General features: G+C 42.3%; 1 protein-coding gene across 8 annotated transcripts in view; it reads right to left on the bottom strand.

Annotated features, from left to right (window-relative positions):
- Positions 1–363: 363 nt before the first annotated feature.
- ARHGEF3 (Rho guanine nucleotide exchange factor 3) overlaps positions 364–19,158 on the bottom strand; it is a 341,163-nt gene continuing 322,368 nt past the window's right edge. For 6 of the 8 annotated variants that reach the window (XM_074403626.1, XM_010347004.3, XM_003936543.4 and 3 more), the window contains 4 exons: positions 16,390–16,647; positions 9,804–9,974; positions 5,845–6,031; positions 364–2,576 (listed from right to left, as the gene is read on the bottom strand). In XM_074403626.1, coding sequence (XP_074259727.1) covers positions 2,224–2,576; positions 5,845–6,031; positions 9,804–9,974; positions 16,390–16,647 — 969 coding nt within the window. In that variant the 3' untranslated portion in view covers positions 364–2,223. The remainder of the gene's footprint in view (positions 2,577–5,844; positions 6,032–9,803; positions 9,975–16,389; positions 16,648–19,158) is intronic. The other 2 variants (XM_039477697.2, XM_039477696.2) reach the window with 1 other exon arrangement.

Genomic DNA, 19,158 nt, shown 5'->3' with positions numbered 1-19,158 from the left:
ACTTCCATCTTTACAAAAAATTTAATAATTAGCCAGATGTGGTGGTGTGCACCTATAATCCCAGTTACTTGGGAGGCGAAGGCAGGAAGATTGTGTAAGCCCAGGAGTTTAAGGCTGCAGTGAGCTATGATCATACCACCACACTCCAGCCTGGGTGACAGGGTGAGACCCTGTTTCAAAAGAAAAAAAAAAATGAGTTCTGCAAAGTTTTGATATACCAAATAAAACCATTTATATCAAGCTGCACCATATTTTAAAGTTTGTATTCAGGAACCACAAACAAAAATTTCAGAAAGAACCTCCCCAGCAGCACAGCTGAAACCTGTGTTTTGTTTGTAAAACAAACACTGCACACAAGGAGGATGGCATTTTAATGTAATTTATTTGAAATACTTCCAGAAAAGTTTAAGGCCGTTATACAAAAACATTCATTTCATCAAAACATTCACTGACTTTCTTCCCATAGGCCAACATATGACAAACCTCTTTTCCCAGCACACTGGCTGATGGGTCCTACAAAGTGGCTGATGGCTTCTACAAAGAATCATTCATTCTTTTCTTCACCATTAAAAGGCTGTTCTTGGCTTTCCTCTGCTTCTGTCTGCAGCAAGTTCACTTGCTGTATCAATAACAACTTGAGAAATAAAGCAGTTTTAAATAAACTTGTGATAGAAAAAATTCACCATGTTTAAGATCTATAAATACAGAAATATGTTTTACAGGGTAAAATTGACCACAGTATCTTTGTTTTTAAAAAATAATAAAGTAATATACCTTGTTTTTATATTGATATATCTTGTCACACAGCTTCTTTGAATGCGCATGATATATATACATAATAAAATGACATCAATGCATTTACTGCTTACTTTTCTGTAAACTTGAAGGACAGAAAATTAAAAAAAGAACTTTTTGGCAATAATTTAGAATCATTACTACTAGTGCTGGTGTGGGTATAATTTTGCACAGGTCATTCTTAATATTTACACTTGCAGTGAGCTCTTCTACGTACGTAGTTAGCTGTTTTTAAGGTCTGCACTTTACCTTGCACTGTAAATCAAGGCTGGACAAAGAGGTTACTAATTTGGCTAGCTGATCCTAATTAATCAGAGTTAATGAAATTGGCCTCTGGAGAATGTAGTTACAATTCTGGTTATAGCACAGAACCAGAGATGGCAAACTGATGACCCAAAAGCAGAGCAGGAAAGCCCAAGACTCTGGCCTTTCTCAGAAGACACTGGACCATGCTTTTCTCTTAATGGTTCCCATAGAAGGTTCTGATGAAATGCTTTTCATTCCAAATTATTCCTCTCCTGTGTTTCTGTAAACAATGTCATTGGTAGAGTCACGGTCTCTCTTCCTCGTTGCTTCATTTATTCTCTAAAATATAAGTAGGCCTAGGCAGATGAAACACAACGAAGACAGGGCCTTCTTGTTATCCTGGCAGGCTTCCCTAGGCCCTTTGGGTTCTATTCTGATGTTTTAGGCTAGCCACCAACTATGAGAGACACCTCCTGATGCCACGTGCATTTCAGTTAAAGATTCAGAGCTGGCAGCTGCTTTTGTCCTGATCCTTTTAAGGTCACCCTCTATTTTATGTCCTAATAAATTCTTGCATCAAACTTGCACTGGATTAAGTTGCAAGGTTCAGACAATGCCTCCTCCTTTGCAAAATTAAGCCTTCAGAATCCCCAGGGACGTTTTCAAGGTTTCTAGTTGAATAAGATCAAACCAAGTTCACTTCATGGGTTGGTCTTTCCTGATTTTCTCTCTAGTACCATCCCGATACACAGGTGACTTTCTCATGCCCTATTTACAAGGCCCTCTAAATTCTTAGCTACCACACCAAAGAGCTGGGAAAGCACTAGAGAAGCACAAGAGGAAGGACTCTTCAAGCAATCTATGTAAAACAGTAGTTTTGGGATTGTTTTTCTATTTTTTTTTTTAAATCCAGCAGGACAATTGAAAGTAACTTGTTTGAGTACCTCTCCATCCATCCAAACACTTGGGAAATAGAACACAGGGTAACGGTTGCCACAGATTCCAGCTTACACAGACAGGTTGGCAGTTACAGTACTAGAGACAAAGGTACAGATACAAGAGACTGGGCCAACAAGGTCACAAAAGTATTAAAAAGTGCTTTTTCCAAACAGTTCCATCTGCGGAATGCAAATACTGTACAGGTAAGACGCAGGCCTGCTTCCTGAAGTGCGCATGCTTCTGTCAGACGTTGCTTTCAACATGCCTGCTGTTCCCACAGGAAGAGTCTGTCTGTTCCATGCGCTCACAGTCGAGGCTGACCTCACTCGTGTCCATACTACAGTCTGACTCACTGTCTGATTGGTCCATCTGCTCAAGTTTTGTTTCTCCCTGTAGCTCTCTGCTCCCGGTGACGGGATTTAGGAACGATCCCTCGGAGTCAAGCACTCCAGCCTGCCCAGCAGTACACAAAACTGTTTCTTTGGCTTGACGAATACAGTTAAGCCACTGCTGTTTGTTGAAGGTGTCATTGGCTTGTAGTGAGTGGGTCTGACTTTGGGATCCATTCTTGAAACTGATTCTGAAGAAGTTTTTAACTAAAAAGGAAAAGCACATGAAAAACAGTCAAGGGACAGATCCTTCCTCAGGCCAAAGAGAACATATGTAGTGACACTAAACCCCAGAATCAACGGCAGGTATCGCTGATTATGAAACGTTTCCCAGTGAGCCAGGATATGGCTCAGCTCCACCCTGCAGCTGCCATCAGGGTGTTGGGGTTGACACAGGTCTAACGTTCAGTTGCCCTCATTGCTCTCAGAAACTAGCAGGTGGAGATCATCTTGGAACAACAAAGTCAAGTGATTCAGGAGAGCCTGGAGTACTGGTGGCAAAATCTGGCTGCATAACAATATCCCCCCGGAGTGAGCTTGTTAAGGCCGGGCGTGGTGGCTCACGCCTGTAATTCCAGCACTTTGAGAGGCTGAGACGGGCGGATCACAAGGTCAAGAGATTGAGACCGTTCTGGCCAACATGGTGAAACCTCTTCTTTACTAAAAAATACAAAAATTAGCTGGGCATGGTGGCGCGCGCCTGTAATCCCAGCTGCTGGGAGGCTGAGGCAGAATTGCTTGAACCCAGGAGGCAGAGATTGCAGTGAGCTGAGATTGCACCACTGCACTCCAGCCTGGCTCCTGGTGACAAATTAAGACTCAGTCTCAAAAAAACAAAACAAAACAAAACAAAAAACAGATGCCCTCAGGAGGCTGAAGTGGGAGCACTGCTTGAGTTCAGGAGTTTGAGACCAGCCTGGGCAATGTAGTGAGGCCCTTTCTCCAAAAAACAAGAAAAAAGAAAACAATTTAAAAAAAATCCCCAGGCCCTATTCTTAGAGATTCTGATTCAGTAGGTCTAAAGTGGGTTTCATAATCTGTAATTTCAACAGGTACACTAAGCTAGAGTTTTTTCCAGTTAAGAGGCTTTTTTAAACAATAAAACATGCCCATGTTTACTCCACGTGAAAGTATCTATACATTTAGTATCCATATATTTAGCATCCAATGATGGAGAAGATGTATGTAGACAAATCTGGTTTCATTATGAAACGAAATTACAAGTTAGTTAACTCACAGGAGCTATCAGCATTTAAAAAAAATGGTAGTGCACAATATAGAAGACATTTTATTTAATCTCTCCTTTTTTTTTTTTTTTTTTTTTTTTTTGAGACCGAGTCTTGCTCTGGAATGCAGTGGCACAATCTCAGCTCACTGCAACTTTTGCCTCCTGGGTTCAAGCGGTTCTTCTGTCTCAGCTTCCCAAGTAGCTGAGATCACAGACACACACCACCATACCTGGCTAATTTTTGTATTTTTTTAGTAGAGATGGGGTTTCGCTGTCTTGGCCAGACTGGTCTTGAACTCCTGACCTCAGGTGATCCCATCCATCTTGGCCTCCCAAAATCCTGGGATTACAGGCATAAGCCACTGTGCTCAGCTTATTTTATCTAATCAGAATATAATGGACATTTAATGGGCCCTGTGTGCCACATGCAATGCTTGGTTCACAGAAGTATCTGCAGTCAGTCCCTTTGCACTAATCCTGTAGCCGGTAGACTGGGAACCACCATTTCCAATGGCTTAGAGGCTACACAACAGAGGGAGAGGAGGTCAAAATGTTTCATTGCTAGCCATCTTTGGCTAGAAGATAATCTCTGTCCTTCAAATTCGGGTTCCACCCTTTGATCTTGGGCAAGTACCTTAACTCCTTCCTATCTTAGTTTCCAACTTGTAAAATGGACTGAACAAGAACCTACTTTATATGGTTGTTATGAGGGATCAATGTAATACGTGTACATGCTTATACAATGCCTGGCACATAGTCAGTACTCAAGAAACATAAGCTCTTATTTCTACTACTACTCCTACTAGGGTAGACGGACTGATTAGTAGGTAGGAGGCCGTACATATTAATTACTTTGACAATATGATGCCTATGTTAATCCAGGAAGCTCAAACGTTACTTTCTCAAAGAAGTGCTCCTTATCTCATTTAAAATAGACCTCCGGTTAGGATGTGGTGACTCACACCTGTAATTCCAGCACTTCGGGAGGCAGATCACTTGGGGTCAGGAGTTCGAGACCAGCCTGGCCAACATGGTGAAACCTCGTCTCTACCAAAAATACAAAAATTAGCTGGGCGTGATGGCATATACCTGTATTCCCAGCTACTTGGGAGGGTGAGGCACCAGCTGCTTGAACCCAGGAGGCAGAGGGTACAGTGAGCTGAGATCACGCCATGACACTCCAGCCTAGGCAACAGAGCAAGACTTCTGCCTCAAAAATAAATAAATAAAAAGAAAAAGAAAACAGACATCCTATTGCTATCCCTTCCTATTCTCTTACTGGGTTTTAAGTTTTCTGAACAACACCTAGAGTATTTATTTGCTTATCATCTCTCTCCTCCATCACAATGCAAGCTCCATAGGGGAAGGAAGTTACCTGCTTGGTCCGCCATCTATATTAGTGCTAGAACAGTGCTTGACACATGTTAGATACTCAACAGATATTGCTATCTTGGCTTCTTTCAATTTTTTTTTTATTAAGTGTTAAGTTAGGTCCATTGAGTAATGTTACAGATGAACCCACATTCCAGTTGACCATTCTTAAGTCTCTTTAGGGACAAGTCTACCAGTTCTTTTTTTTTTGAGGGGGAGTTTCGCTCTTGTTACCCAGGCTGGAGTGCAATGGCGGGATCTCGGCTCACCGCAACCTCCGCCTCCTGGGTTCAGGCAATTCTCCTGCCTCAGCCTCCTGAGTAGCTGGGATTACAGGCACGCGCCACCATGCCCAGCTAATTTTTGTATTTTTAGTAGAGACGGGGTTTCACCATGTTCACCAGGATGGTCTCGATCTCTCGACCTCGTGATCCACCCGCCTTGGCCTCCCAAAGTGCTGGGATTACAGGCGTGAGCCACTGCGCCCGGCAAGTCTACCAGTTCTACTGCAAAACCCACCATAATGTAACTGGTATACACACAGGGACTAACTGGTATTAAGCATGTTTTTATCCAATGGAAAAAGAGAAAGGGAACTTAAGGAGGACTAACTAAGTGCAGACAGGTTCACTTAGAGTATCTTACTAAATCTTTGTAACAATCTTATGAAGGACGTATGTATGCATTTCCATTTTGCAGACGGAAAACTAAGAATCACAGGGGCTAAACAAAGTACATAATCAGTAAGTGATGAGACAGCATTCAAATGCAGTTTGACTTCAAGACTGTGGCTTTTCTCTTTCCACCAGCCTCCCATTCCCTCCAAACTACCAGGGCCAAAAAAGTTCAACAGGTCAACCATGACAGCCTCCATACTTCTCTCATTGTTGCTGAATGCCCCTCTCAGGGAGCCACCCAGTCTCACTTCTCCGTCCTGCAGGTCTTCCAGCAGGAGGTCCTTCACGGGGATCGGCTGACGGTACAGCTGGTAGCAAAGCTGCTCATTGTGGGTGACAGCTCGAGTGATCACAAGCACTTCTTGGAACAGGAAAACGTGCAGTTTCTAGAAGAAAAGAATCCACAGGGCTTTTGCTAAGCAATAACGTAATGAGTGGCTGATTTGTGGACCTCTGTGGATAGAGAGGTCCCCAGGTACCAGGTGCACACTGGATTACGAACTCCTAGGTTCAAATCTACCTCCAGGAGAACCAGAGTTGTGAACGTCGGAGGCATTTCTAGGTATGTCCACTGCCCTTCCTGTAGAAATACCGCCTTAGGGACTTCTGGAGGAAGCCTTTCTGCCTACAGATAACTGCAGCCAGGGTTGCCAACTTTGGGGCCCCTATTCACACTGCAACTCACAACCTGTACAGACATACATGCCCCAGCTCCTGTAAGAAAAAAATGAGGAAGGGGAATAGAATCAAGAAGGTGATGAACAGAAAATAACTTAGCACTCTCCTGGCTTTGGTTTAGATTACTCAATATAATTCTAAGTGCTCAGGCCAGACATCTGGAATCTTAGCACTTTGGGAGGCCAAGGCAGGCGGATCATGAGGTCAGGAGTTTGAGAACAGCCTGGCCAAAATGGTGAAACCCTGTCTCTAGTACTAAAAACAAAAAAATTGCCGAGGTGTGGTGGCAGACGCCTATAATCCCAGCTACCCAGAAGGCTGAGGCAGGAGAATCGCTTGAACCCAGGAGGCAGAGGTTGTAGTGAGTTGAGGTCACACCATTGTACTCTAGCCTGGTGACAGAGCAAGACTATCTCAAAACAACAAAAGAACAATTAAAAAAAAACAAAAAAAACCCTAGCTGGGTGAGGTGGCTGGTGCCTGTAATCCCAGCTACCTGGGAGTCTAAGGCAGGAGAATCATTCGAACCCAGGAGGTGGAAGCTGTGGAGAGCCAAGATCACACCACTGTACTTCAGCCTGGGTGACAGAGTGAGACTGTCTCAAAAAAAAAAAAAAAAAAAAAAAAAAAAAATCTAAAAGATCAAAATTAACAATAGTCTATAAAAAATGAGACTGGTATATCAAAGCTAATATTAATCTTTGCTTCACAAGCCCATAAAAACACTTGTTCCTTCAACCACAGAGTCATCATCAGTTTCATCCAGGAACTTCAAGTCAGAACACTGCTCGTTCCTAAGCGAACCAGAGTATGGTGCTACAGTCACATAGAAGGATGATCAGGCCGGGTGCAGTGGCTCACACCTGTAATCCCAGTACTCTGGGAGGCTGAGGTGGGTGGATCACCTGCAGTCAGGAGTTCAAGACCAGCCTGGCCAACATGGTGAAACCCTGTCTCTACTAAAAACAAAAATGAGCCAGGCATGGTGGCAGGCATCTGTAATCCCAGCTACTTGGGAGGCTGAGGCAGGAGGATTACTTGAACCTGGGAGGCGGAGGTTGCAGTGAGCCAAGATTGTGCCACTGCACTCTAGTCTAGGCGACAAGAGGGAAATTCCATCTCAAAAAAAAAAAAAAAAATGATGATCAACATTTTCCTTCTCAGTTAAGTTCATCAGAACAAACCTTGGTTCTCAGAAGAGGCTTAAAAAGTTGACAACTGATGTGTGTGTTGTGGGCAAAAAGAAAATTGCAGAAATGGGCCGTGCGTGGCTCACGCCTGTAATCTCAGCACTTTGGGAGACCGAGGTAGGCGGATCACCTGAGGTCAGAAGTTCAAGACCAGCCTGGCCAACATGGTGAAACCCTGTCTTTAAAAAAAGAAAATTGCAAAAATGAAGGCTTGTTTCAGGTCCCATTATAAAAGCAGTTGTGTTCTGTGAGGTAAATTTGCTCCATTCAACGCTAAGTGCCACACTCCTCTCACAGTTTAGAGGTGCTTAGCAACTGAAGTGAAAATATCCACAACTTTGCAGGTAGGTTCTAGCTCTCTAGTGGAAACATTTGGGAATGTCAATCCAGGGGTCTTAAAGGGGAGAGACCAAAAGAAGAGAGGTTCTCACTTGTAAGTGGGAGCTAAATCTTGGATTCACATGGACATAAAGATAGGAACAACAGACACTGGGGACTCTAAAAGGAAAGAGGAAGTGAGAGGGGCAAGGGCTGAAAAACTTCCTATTGAGTACTATGTTCACTGTCTAGGTGATGGGATCAAGAGAAGCCCATTCTCAGCACCTGCAATATATCCTTGTAACAAACCTGCACACGTACTCCATTAATCTAAAACAAAAATGGAAACTGAATTAAAAACTTCAGATTAGAATTTTGACTTGGGATAGTGGGAGCACATTCAATATTATTAGATCATTTTAAATTTGGGAGAAAAGAAACTCGTAGGCCTCCCATCCCCATCCCTACTACCTCCCAAACATAGAAACAAAATACAGCCAAATCTTGGCTAGAGGTAATAAAATGTGTATTTAAGAAGACTGAAAAATAGGATAGGCCAAATGCGGTGGCTCACGCCTGTAATGGAGGCCGAGGTGGGCAGATTGCCTGAGGTCAGGAGTTTGAGACCAGTCTGGCCAACATGGTGAAACACTGCCTCTACTAAAAATACAAAAAAAAATAGCCAAGCATGGTGGTGGGTGCCTGTAATCCCAGCTATTGGGAGGCTGAAGCAGGGCAAGTGCTTGAAACAGGGAGGTGAAGGTTGCAGTGAGCCAAGATTGCACCACTACACTCCAGCCTGGGCGACAGAGTAAAAAAAAAAAAAAAAGGATAAAGCACAAAATAATCAAGCTAAAGGCTTTTTGGTGTGGTAGTTGTGAAAAAGTTATGGAAATAATGTGTTAAGAATTTTCTTTTGGGCACTGTTTAAATGTGCAATATTTAGAATAATCAGTTTTTTTTTTTTTTTTTTTTGAGACGGAGTTTCGCTCTTGTTAACCAGGCTGGAGTGCAATGGTGCGATCTCGGCTCACCGCAACCTCCGCCTCCTGGGTTCAGGCAATTCTCCTGCCTCAGCCTCCTGAGTAGCTGGGATTACAGGCACGCGCCACCATGCCCAGCTGATTTTTGTATTTTTAGTAGAGACGGGGTTTCACCATGTTGACCAGGATGGTCTCGATCTCTTGATCTCGTGATCCACCCGCCTCAACCTCCCAAAGTGCTGGGATTACAGGCGTGAGCCACCGCGCCCGGCCAGTTTTTTTTTTTTTTTTTTGAGACAGAGTCTTGCTTTGTCGTCAGGCTGGAGTGCAGTGGTGCGATTTCAGCTCACTGCAGCCTCTGCCTCCCGGGTTCAAGCGATTCTCCTGGCTTAGCCTCCCGAGTTGCTGGGACTTAACAGGCTTGCACCACCATGCCCAGCTAATTTTTGTATTTTTTAGTAGAGACGGGATTTCACCATGTTGGCCAGGATTGTCTTGATCTCTTGACCTTGTGATCTGCCTGCCTTGGCCTCCCAAAGTGCTGTGATTACAGGCATGAGCCACCGCACCCAGCCCAGAATAATCAGATTTTTACACTGTTTCTACTTCAATCAATCTTCCAGCACTTTGAGAGGCAGAGGTGGGATCACTTGAGGTGAGGAGTTTGAAGCTACCTTGGCCAATATGGTGAAATCCTGCCTCTACTAAAAAAAATACAAAAATTAGCTGGGCATGGTAGCACGTACCTATAGCCCCAGCTACTTAGGAGGATGAGGCAGGAGAACTGCTTGAACCTAGGAAGGCGGAGGTTGCAGTGAGCCAGCCTGGGTGACAGAGCGAGACTCCCTCTCAAACAAAAACAAAAACAAAAACAAAACAAAGATGATGATCCTTGATAGGGAAGAAATTGTAAGAGGAGGCTCCACATCAAATGAATGAGGAATAGAGGAGGCCCAGGAAGAGACTGCTTAAGGAGGGTAACTACTTACCACGCCCCGATTGTTCTTCAGTTCACCATGACAACACAAGACTCGAGAGCTGTCGATCAGAGAGTCTTTCTGGCCTTCTTCCAAGTAAAGAAGCCGCTCTTTATAATAGCGACATTCCGATTCCCCAGTCTTGGTGTTGATTTCTGCCACTATTCCCTGAATGATGTTTATCTATGGAAACAGAGGAAAATTAAGTATGGAGGAAAGGAGCAAACCGTGCATACCAATTCTTAGGGGCTCGGCCTAGAAGGTCACCAGGACACACCTGGATCTAATTCTGTTATCTAAATTGCTACTTCGGGAAAAGATAAAAAAGTAGAAATAAATGATTTTAGTATACTGCATCTATCCATCTGTACACATACACACATTTATTTGTACACATATAAAGATATTTGTATTACATGTAAAACTAATATTGATGTATAATTTTATCTGGGAGGAAGGGATAACTACTGAGCTCCAGGCTGTACACTTCTTAAAACGTGCTCACAATGTTGAAAATGTAGCCATATATAAAAAAATGGCTAAGGAGAGAAAACAAAGCAGAATGTAAGAGTCCAAAAGAAGGATTGTCTTTGAGGATGTGACACTATTAATAGCTTCAGTGTCTCTCTACATGTACTAAATCTAATGTACAAACAGTATTTGCAAATTGGGTTTGAACAAATGGTTTGGATTTTTTTTTTTTTTTTTTTTTTTTTTTTTTTGATATGGAGTTTCACTCTTGTTGCTCAGGCTGGAGTATGATGCGCAATCTCGGCGCACTGCAACCTCTGCCTTCCAGGTTCAAGCGATTCTTCTGCTGCAGCCTCCTGAGTAGCTGAGGTGACAGGCATCTGTCACTATGTATAGATAATTTTTATATTTTTAGTAGAGATGGGTTTCACCATGTTGCCCAGGCTGGTCTCAAACTCCTGAGCTCAAGTGATCTGCCCACCTCAGCCTTCCAAAGTGTTGGGATTACAGGCGTGAGTCACCACGCCTGGCCTGGATATCTTTTTCAGTGACATAACATAAATGTTTATAAAGAACAGAGAAAAAACAGGAAAAAAAGACACCAGCATAATGATGGGGATAGTCTGTATAAATACACCCACACCCAGGGTCTAGAGCCCACGTGAGTAAGTTTGGGCAGAAGATTCCAAAGCAATGGTGGATGCAATGCTGTCAATACAAAAACAAGAATGCTGACTGAGATGTGGTCAGTGGATATTTATTCTGACATGTTGTTATTCTGTCATATGAATATATCTAAATGTTAGAAAATGCTAGAAAACAGAGGTATGAGAAATTAGTTAAGCAAAATTCAGTGACAGCAGGCTGGGCACGGTGTTTCATGCCTGTGATCCCAGCATTTTGGGAGGCCAAGGCAGGTGGATCACTTGAGGTCTGGAGTTCCAGACCAGCCTGGTCAATAGGGTGAATCCCGCCTCTACTAAAAATACAAAAAAAAAAAAAAAAAAAAAAAAAAAAAAGTAGCTAAGCAAGGTGGTGCCCACCTGTAATTCCAGCTACTTGGAAAGCTGAGGTGGGAAAATCACTTGAACCTGGGAGGCAGAGGCTGCAGTGAGCTGAGAACATGGCACTACACTTCAGCCTGGGCAATAGAGTAAGACTCCATCTCAAAAAACAAAAAAACTCCATGACACCAATCAGAAGCAAACTAATGATTTCCTTTGCAGGATTCTCTGTCCCCTACAAGTGAAAAGACCAACAGCCCCATCGTTCTTGCGGTGCTAACTGAAAAGTACTTAACAGATGGAAAACATTGGTAAGGCCTCTTCTTCATCACATTTACTTAAAAGAAAAGCCAATCAAAAAAAAAAAAAAAAAAAAAAAGAAAAGAATATATGAAGCCTGTGATGCCAGAAAAAAAAAAAAAGAAAAAATGAAAGCCAATCTGAAAAGCAAGATTCCAAAAGAGGCCTTTGCTCAGTCAGAAGTTACCATGTCTTAAAATAGTAATAAATTCTATCTAGGATTAATTCTATCTAGGATTGTTAAGTAATTCTTTTTCTTTTTTTTTTTTTTCAATTGAGATAGGGTTTCATTCTGTCGCCCAGGCTGGAGTGCAGTTGTGCCATCTCGGCTCACTGCAACCCCTGACTCTGGGACTCACATGATCCTCCTGCCTCAGCCTCCCCAGTAGTTGGGACCACAGGCATGCACCACCACACATGGCTAATTTTTGTATTTTTCATAGAGATGGGGTTTTGCTATGTTGCCTACGCTGGTCTCTGTCTCTCGGGACTCAAGTGATCTGCCCATCTCATCCTCCTAAAGTGCTAGGATTACAGGCGTGAGTCACTGCGTCTGGCCAAGTAATTATTTTTCATATGCCAGTAAAATGACATTGTCTGCCAAAAGCAACTGGGTAAAAACTATTACTCAGTTCTAACTTTTGTACTTCCATACAAGTTTGACAGAAGATCTTACAGCTTTGAGCTGAAGTCTAGTGAATGTATCCTATGGAGAGAGGCATAATCTGTTCATTTCTGTACCTGGGTACACAAGAGTTTCATTCAAAGATTTCTTTATTATTTCTCCATTTCCCAAATTGTGGTCATAGCACTCACTACTTTGATTTAAAAAAAAAAAACCAAACACATTGTTTAAAAAAATACAGGCTCTTTAGTGTTATAAAAGAAGCTTTTTGGCCTTTGATGGCAATCTAATATTAAATATAAATCCTGTAAAAGTAATTTGAGTTTTATTAACATGAAACAGTAAATAGCAGAATACTTTGGTATACTTTCATAGTTTCTTTTTTCCTTTCTTGGTTTTCAAAAATGACTGATTATTCACGGTTACTTTCAAGACAAAAAAATATTCACAAAATATACTAAATCCATGATTCATCCTTCATATTCATTTAATGTTTATTGAGAACCTGTTCCATGTCAGACTAAGTGGTAGCATTCAAAGAAATGAGAAGATTCCTGCCTTCAAAAAGCTTAAAACAAATGGGAGGTATCTGAGCAACTGTGTTATGTCTACTTTAACCTTTTACCTTTCTATATTTTTTAATATGCAGTGAAATCCATGCTTTTTCCTTACTCTTGAAGACCTCAGCATTAGTGGCTGCAGTTTATCAGTTAGCTGTTACCAGGTGTACCTGGACAGCTGGAATTAATCAGTACTTGAGTCAATTTTCTGAGTTGCCTGCAAGTATCCAGGAAACCAGAAAGAAGATGCACTATAATCATAAATATGTGTTCATTTCCTAATTTAACTCAGGAACTGAACAGCTGGCATATCACATGAAGATTAATAAACTCAAATGCCATGGCGGTTCCTCAGGCAGCTATGATTAGTTTTAAATACTGCTTCTTTCACTGGTCTTTGAAAAACAGAGAGAAAACAATGGAAACACTCAGTGTTCTCATTTCATGTTCTATGTATACATTATAATAACTCTGAGTCTGTTTTCATTTATTAAAAATAATGTTTTGTATTTCTGTCTACCTGAATATCATGAGGGTCTTATCTGTTTGCATTGTTTGTTTGTTTGTTTTTGAGATGGAGTGCTGCTCTTGTTGCCCAGGCTGCAGTACAATGGAGTGATCTCGGCTCACTGCAACCTCTGCCTCCCGGGTTCAAGTGATTCTCCTGCCTCAGCCTCCTGAGTAGCTAGGATTATAGGCGTGTGCCACCAAAGCCTGGCTAATTTTGTATTTTTAGTAGAGATGGGGTTTCTTCATGTTGGTCAGGCTGGTCTCGAACTCCCAACCTCAGGTTATCCTCCCACCTTGGATTATAGGCATGAGCCATCATGCCCAGACGCTGTGTTGGTTCTTGAGAGAGATTTATTTTGCAGAATTTCAGGCAGGGACAAACTTACATACAGCAGGTTGCCAATAGCCAACAGTCATGGCAGTTGTGCGTTTAAATTAAATTTATTGTTGCATCTCTCACCAGGTTCTAACTGAAGGAAGGGACTGGTAGAGGGAGATGATAAGAGATACCTGGTAACAGTACAGAGATTAAGCCCACACATGCTGGACTCATCATCCTCAAAGAGGAATCTGAAAGCCCTGACTGTCCAGTCCCCTGTGCCACGATACTCACTGGCTCCTGCCAAGGACCAAGAATAGCAGTCTTCACGGCTGCTGCATCAAAAGCAGGATTGCTTTTCCCACTGATTTCAGTGATTTTTTTTTTTCTTGAGTTGAGAAATAGTGGTGGATGAGGGGAAGGGATACTCTGCAGGATCATTTTCTGGCCAAACAAATCCTTAGGATTTAAAACATTAAACAACCGAGTTTCTGGACTATCTGAATATACAAAATCCTATTTTAAAAAGTCCTTTTTTGGGAAAAATTTTTATCAACCCTCAAAACATTAAGAAATTGTAATAAAGATGCCTGTAATCCCAACACTTTGGGAGGCCGAGGTGGGTGGATCACCTGAGGTTGGGAGTTCGAGACCAGCCTGACCAATGTGGAGAAACCCCATCTTTAAATAAATAAATAAACAAACAAACAAACTGAAATTGTAATAAAGATGTGGTAGTTTAGGTGCTGCATTAAAGGCAAGATCTCTTTTTAGATCTCATCATAGGACTGCATGCAATCAACTCCCCTGGATCGCAAGCAATTTACTTAACGCTCTCTGATTTTTCCCTTTTCATAGATGGAAAATTTATTCAGGGGATATGTAAGTCAAGCTACATTGGTGCTATGGGTTTTATGTTTATCAAACATTCACAATGCACCCAAGAGTACAGGGCTAAATAATTCTGTTCATCTGGGGTAATGCCTTGAGGACTTTGTCAAGAAGGAAAAAAAATCCTGTGCATATACCGGGTATAAGTAGGCATTGTGAAGACTTGTTTTGCAGACATTTTCAAATGCAAGTAGACCATGTTGCATGCACAGATCAGCCTGAATAACTAGGTGCAGACTCAACTTTTGAAAATGGCTTCATACTTTATGCACTAGGGAAACTGGTTACTGGCACATCTTTTTATATTACACACGATCATATCCTTAGGTATTTTTAAATTCAAACTTTAGCTCACTGGGTATGTTTTTTTAAAAAAACAGAACAGTATTCTTTCAAGCTCCATATTAAAAAATCTTTACAGTAACTCAGAACAGGTTCCTGTGCTTCAAAAAAGTCATGACTTCGAGTAGCTCATGCTCCCTGTTGTTTTTATTCCTGCAGACCACACACTTGCTGGGATGAAATATGGAGGGGAGGCAACTCTATCGCACTCCTCCCAGTAATAAAAACAGACATGATGAAGTGATATGGGCCTTAACCCCAGTGCCTGCATCCCCCATCTGTGCTGTACTGGGGGCCTGATCTGTGTTGGGCCTGCCAGATACATTGAATACATGAATCAGGAGAGGGTCCTTTATTATTCTTTTCTGTCTTACTTGAAGGCACCCAGCCCAGTTCTGCACCAGTGAGGCTGGTGAACAGACAGCTCTCTGCAATTATAAAGGCAACAGAAGCTTAAAGTAGTGAGCAGGCTTTCTGCATCAAGGTATAGAACCATAAAGAAGTAGAAGGGCACAGGATTTGGAGTCTACACCGAAAGGGTTTGAACATCAACTGCATCACTTGCTGGCTGTGGATCTGGGCAAGCTATTTAACCACCCCAAGCCTCATCTGGAAAATGGTCCTAATAAAAACAGTTATCTCCTAGGCTGTTGTGAGGGTTAAATGAGATACATAACCTATAAGGCAAATTTACAAAAAGTTGATTTACTGGGTACTCAATGCCAGCAATTATTACCATTATTGTCGTTTCTACTAATTATTATTAAATCCTTCTCTGGGAGGAGATAACAGTTTGTTCAACAGATTCAAGGCTTCTAATTTTCAAATTATCTATGCATATTCTCCTTCTATTACTGTCCCAGATTAAATCAGAAAATGATTTAACGATTCTCGTGCCTTAGCCTCCTGAGTAGCTGGGACAACAGGTACGTGCCACATTACCCTGCTTTTTTTTTTTTGGTATTTTTGGGAGAGAAAGGTTTTGCCTTTTTGGCCAGGCTGGTCTTGAACTCCTCGTCTCAAGTGATCTGCCTGCCTTGGCCTCCAAAGTGCTGGGATTATAAACGTGAGCCCTCATGCCTGGCCTGCATTCAATAAACATTTGCTGAGTGAGGATCCCATTGGTGAGCAGGAGGTTTGACAAGGCAACCTATTGTAATTGGGGGCCAAAGGGAGCTAGATCGTAAATGAATGTCCACTTCACAAATGAGTTTTGGGGCTAGGCTAAAAGGCAACTCATTATTTTGTAACTAAACAAAATTTAAAAGCTACACAAAGATCTTGTTCTTTACTGTCAGCAAGCGTAACACCAGATTAGAGTCACCTATATAAAATTAAGAATTTTACTGCTTAAGGGACCTTACAGTGTAAACACTGCATTTTACAGTTTAGGAAACTGAGGCAGAGAGAAGAGAAGTGACTTGCAAAATCAAAACATGGATGATGGCAGTGCCAGGCCTGGAAACCAGGATTCCTGAGTACTAAGTACACAGGGACCCTTCCATTCACCCACTGACCCAATTAGCCATTATGGGGGAAATAACAAGAAAAGAGAGAAAGAAACAGACAGACTTACAGCTTCTTCCAAGTGCTGCTGATCTGGATTATCATTTGGTGTGTGCCTCAAGATTTCTCGAAGAAGTAGAGGGTATTTTACCAGACGGCTCCTTGGAATATCGAGGAAATTCCAGAGATCTAGTTTGCGGCTAAAGGGGGATTCTAAACATCGCTGTAGGAAATCCTGGACTCGGTGATCTTGCTTTTTGTGGTCCAGCAGAGCTTTGGCAGCTACTTGATTGCTGCAGTAACTGTCATAGGAGCTGAGGCAAGGCAGCTAAAAAGGAAACAGAAAGAGAAGATGGAATGTCAAAATAATGTGAGAACTGAGGCTATAGGTGGCCTCACTTATTGGGACTGAACAAACACCTAACTGGTTTCTCGGTCTGGCCGACATCCTTTTTTTTTTTTTTTTTTTTTTTTTTTTTTTTTGAGACAGAGTCTTGCTCTTGTTGCCCAGGCTGGAGTGCAACGGCACAATCTTGGCTTACTGCAACCTCCACCTCCCGGGTTCAAGTGATTCTCCTGCCTCAGCCTCCTGGGTAGCTGGGATTATAGTTGCCTGCCACAATGACTATAATCCCATATATATATAATTTTATATTTTTAGTAGAGATGGGGTTTCTCCACGTTGGTCTCGAACTCCCAACCTCAGGTGGTCCGCTCTCTTCGGCCTCCCAAAGTGCTGGCATTCTGCATGGCTGGTGGAAAGTAGTGGAATCTTCTACATAGCAGGCAGTGGACCATTTTCTTAGGCTCTGGCTTGCTTTCACAAAGTCATTTTCTTAATTGCATGTTTACTTCCTTGATTAAGACTCTTACAGTTTGTTTGCATTTTCTGCCAATCTAAGTGATATGGTTTAGATCTGTGTCCCCGCCCAAATCTCATGTTGAACTATAATCCCCAGTGTCGGAGGAGGGGCCTCCTGGGAGGTGATTGGATTATGGGGGTGGATTTCCCCTTTGCTGTTCCTGTGATAGTGAATGAGATCTCAGGAGATACGGTGGCTTACAAGTGTGTAGCACTGCCCCCCTACTCTCCTCCTCCTGTTTTGGCCATGTAAGACGTGCCTGCTTCTGTTTCTGTCATGACTGAAAGTTTCCTGAGGACCCCTCAGCCATACTTCCTGTATAGTTTGCAGAATCATGAGGCAGTTAAATCTCTTTTCTTTATAAATTACCCAGTTTCAGGTATTTCTTTATAGCAATGTAAGAACAGACGAATACACTAAACCAGAAACAATAGAAGTGAAATTACTGCCTATACATACAGTTCAGAATTTTCTTTTCTTTTTTTTTTTTTTTTTTTTTTGAGACGGAGTTTTGCTCTTGTTACCCAGGCTGGAGTGCAATGGCGCGATCTCGGCTCACCGCAACCTCCGCCTCCTGGGTTCAGGCAATTCTCCTGCCTCAGCCTCCTGAGTAGCTGGGATTACAGGCACACGCCACCATGCCCAGCTAATTTTTTGTATTTTCAGTAGAGACGGGGTTTCACCATATTGACCAGGATGGTCTCGATCTCTTGACCTCGTGATCCACCCGCCTCGGCCTCCCAAAGTGCTGGGATTACAGGCTTGAGCCACCGCGCCTGGCCCAGTTCAGAATTTTCTAAACTTCCAAAGATATCTAGTCAGGTGAAACTCTCCTATTTTATTTAAAAAAAAAAAAAAAAAAAAGGATTTCCTTTAAGATTATTAATAAGAAACTCAAGGCCAGGCACGGTGGCTCATGCCTGTAATCTCAGCACTTTGGGAGCCCTAGGCGGGTGGATAACGAGGTCAAGAGATCAACACCATCCTGGCCAACATGGTGAAACCCCATCTCTACTAAAAAATACAAAAATTAGCTGGCTGTGGTGCTGCGCGCCTGTAGTCCCAGCTACTCGGGAGACTGAGGCAGGAGCATTGCTTGAACCCGGGAGGCGGAGGTTGCAGTGAGCTGGGATCACATCCTTGCACTCCAGCTGGCGCCTGATGACAGAGTAAGACTCTGTCTCAAAAGGAAAAAAAAAAAAAAAAAAAGGAATCTCACTTAGAAGACTTTAGTGGCACAAAAAGGAGTCAAAGGGTCACACTCCATAGCCCAGCCCTTTGCATGGCTCGAACCTCTATATTAGCCCACATTAGTTTAAGATGATCTGATTCCAAGGAGCCCAATTATAAAGAGCCTCAAGAAGTTAAAGCAAAAGTATGATTACTAAAAAAATCAGATGCAGAGAGCATTTATAAACATCTTTTAAACTAGCTCTGACAGGCCAGAAACAAGTTTTGGCTGTCACTAAAGTTAACATCACAATACCATGTGATAAACAATTTAAGCTTAAAGACTTTGGAACATTTAAACTTCACTGCCTTCATTTCAGCGAAATGTGAATTTCTCTGACACATCCCATCAGTCACACTGTGCAAACACCATGTCAGAGGCTCAACAGAAAAGGCTTCTTGTCCACTTTTTCTGCCTTGGCATTCTAATCTAAGAGCTACCAGCCTCCAGAAAGTTACCGGAAGCAATAAAATGCAGCCAATGGCCTAACTGCTTTTGTTTCTCTCCCTTGTACTAGGAAGTCCTATTCCTTGTAATACCTGCTCTTTAGAGGAATTAAGTGCAAGACACTGGCAAGAGTGTCTTTCATTTCTGCATTCTCACTACTTTGCATTGGGCCTACTATATGGGAGAAACTCCGTGTTCTGAATGAACAAATAAATGCATGTTTAATAGGTTATAAAATTAGCTAATATTTCATGGTTCGGGAACATTGCTTAAAAATAAAGTATGGCTGCCAGGCGTG

The sequence above is a fragment of the Saimiri boliviensis genome, chromosome 8 (assembly GCF_048565385.1).
Source record: "Saimiri boliviensis isolate mSaiBol1 chromosome 8, mSaiBol1.pri, whole genome shotgun sequence".
Taxonomy (NCBI): domain Eukaryota; kingdom Metazoa; phylum Chordata; class Mammalia; order Primates; family Cebidae; genus Saimiri; species Saimiri boliviensis.
Note: the sequence above shows the minus strand (reverse complement) of the source record. Positions and strands in the feature narration are given on the sequence as shown.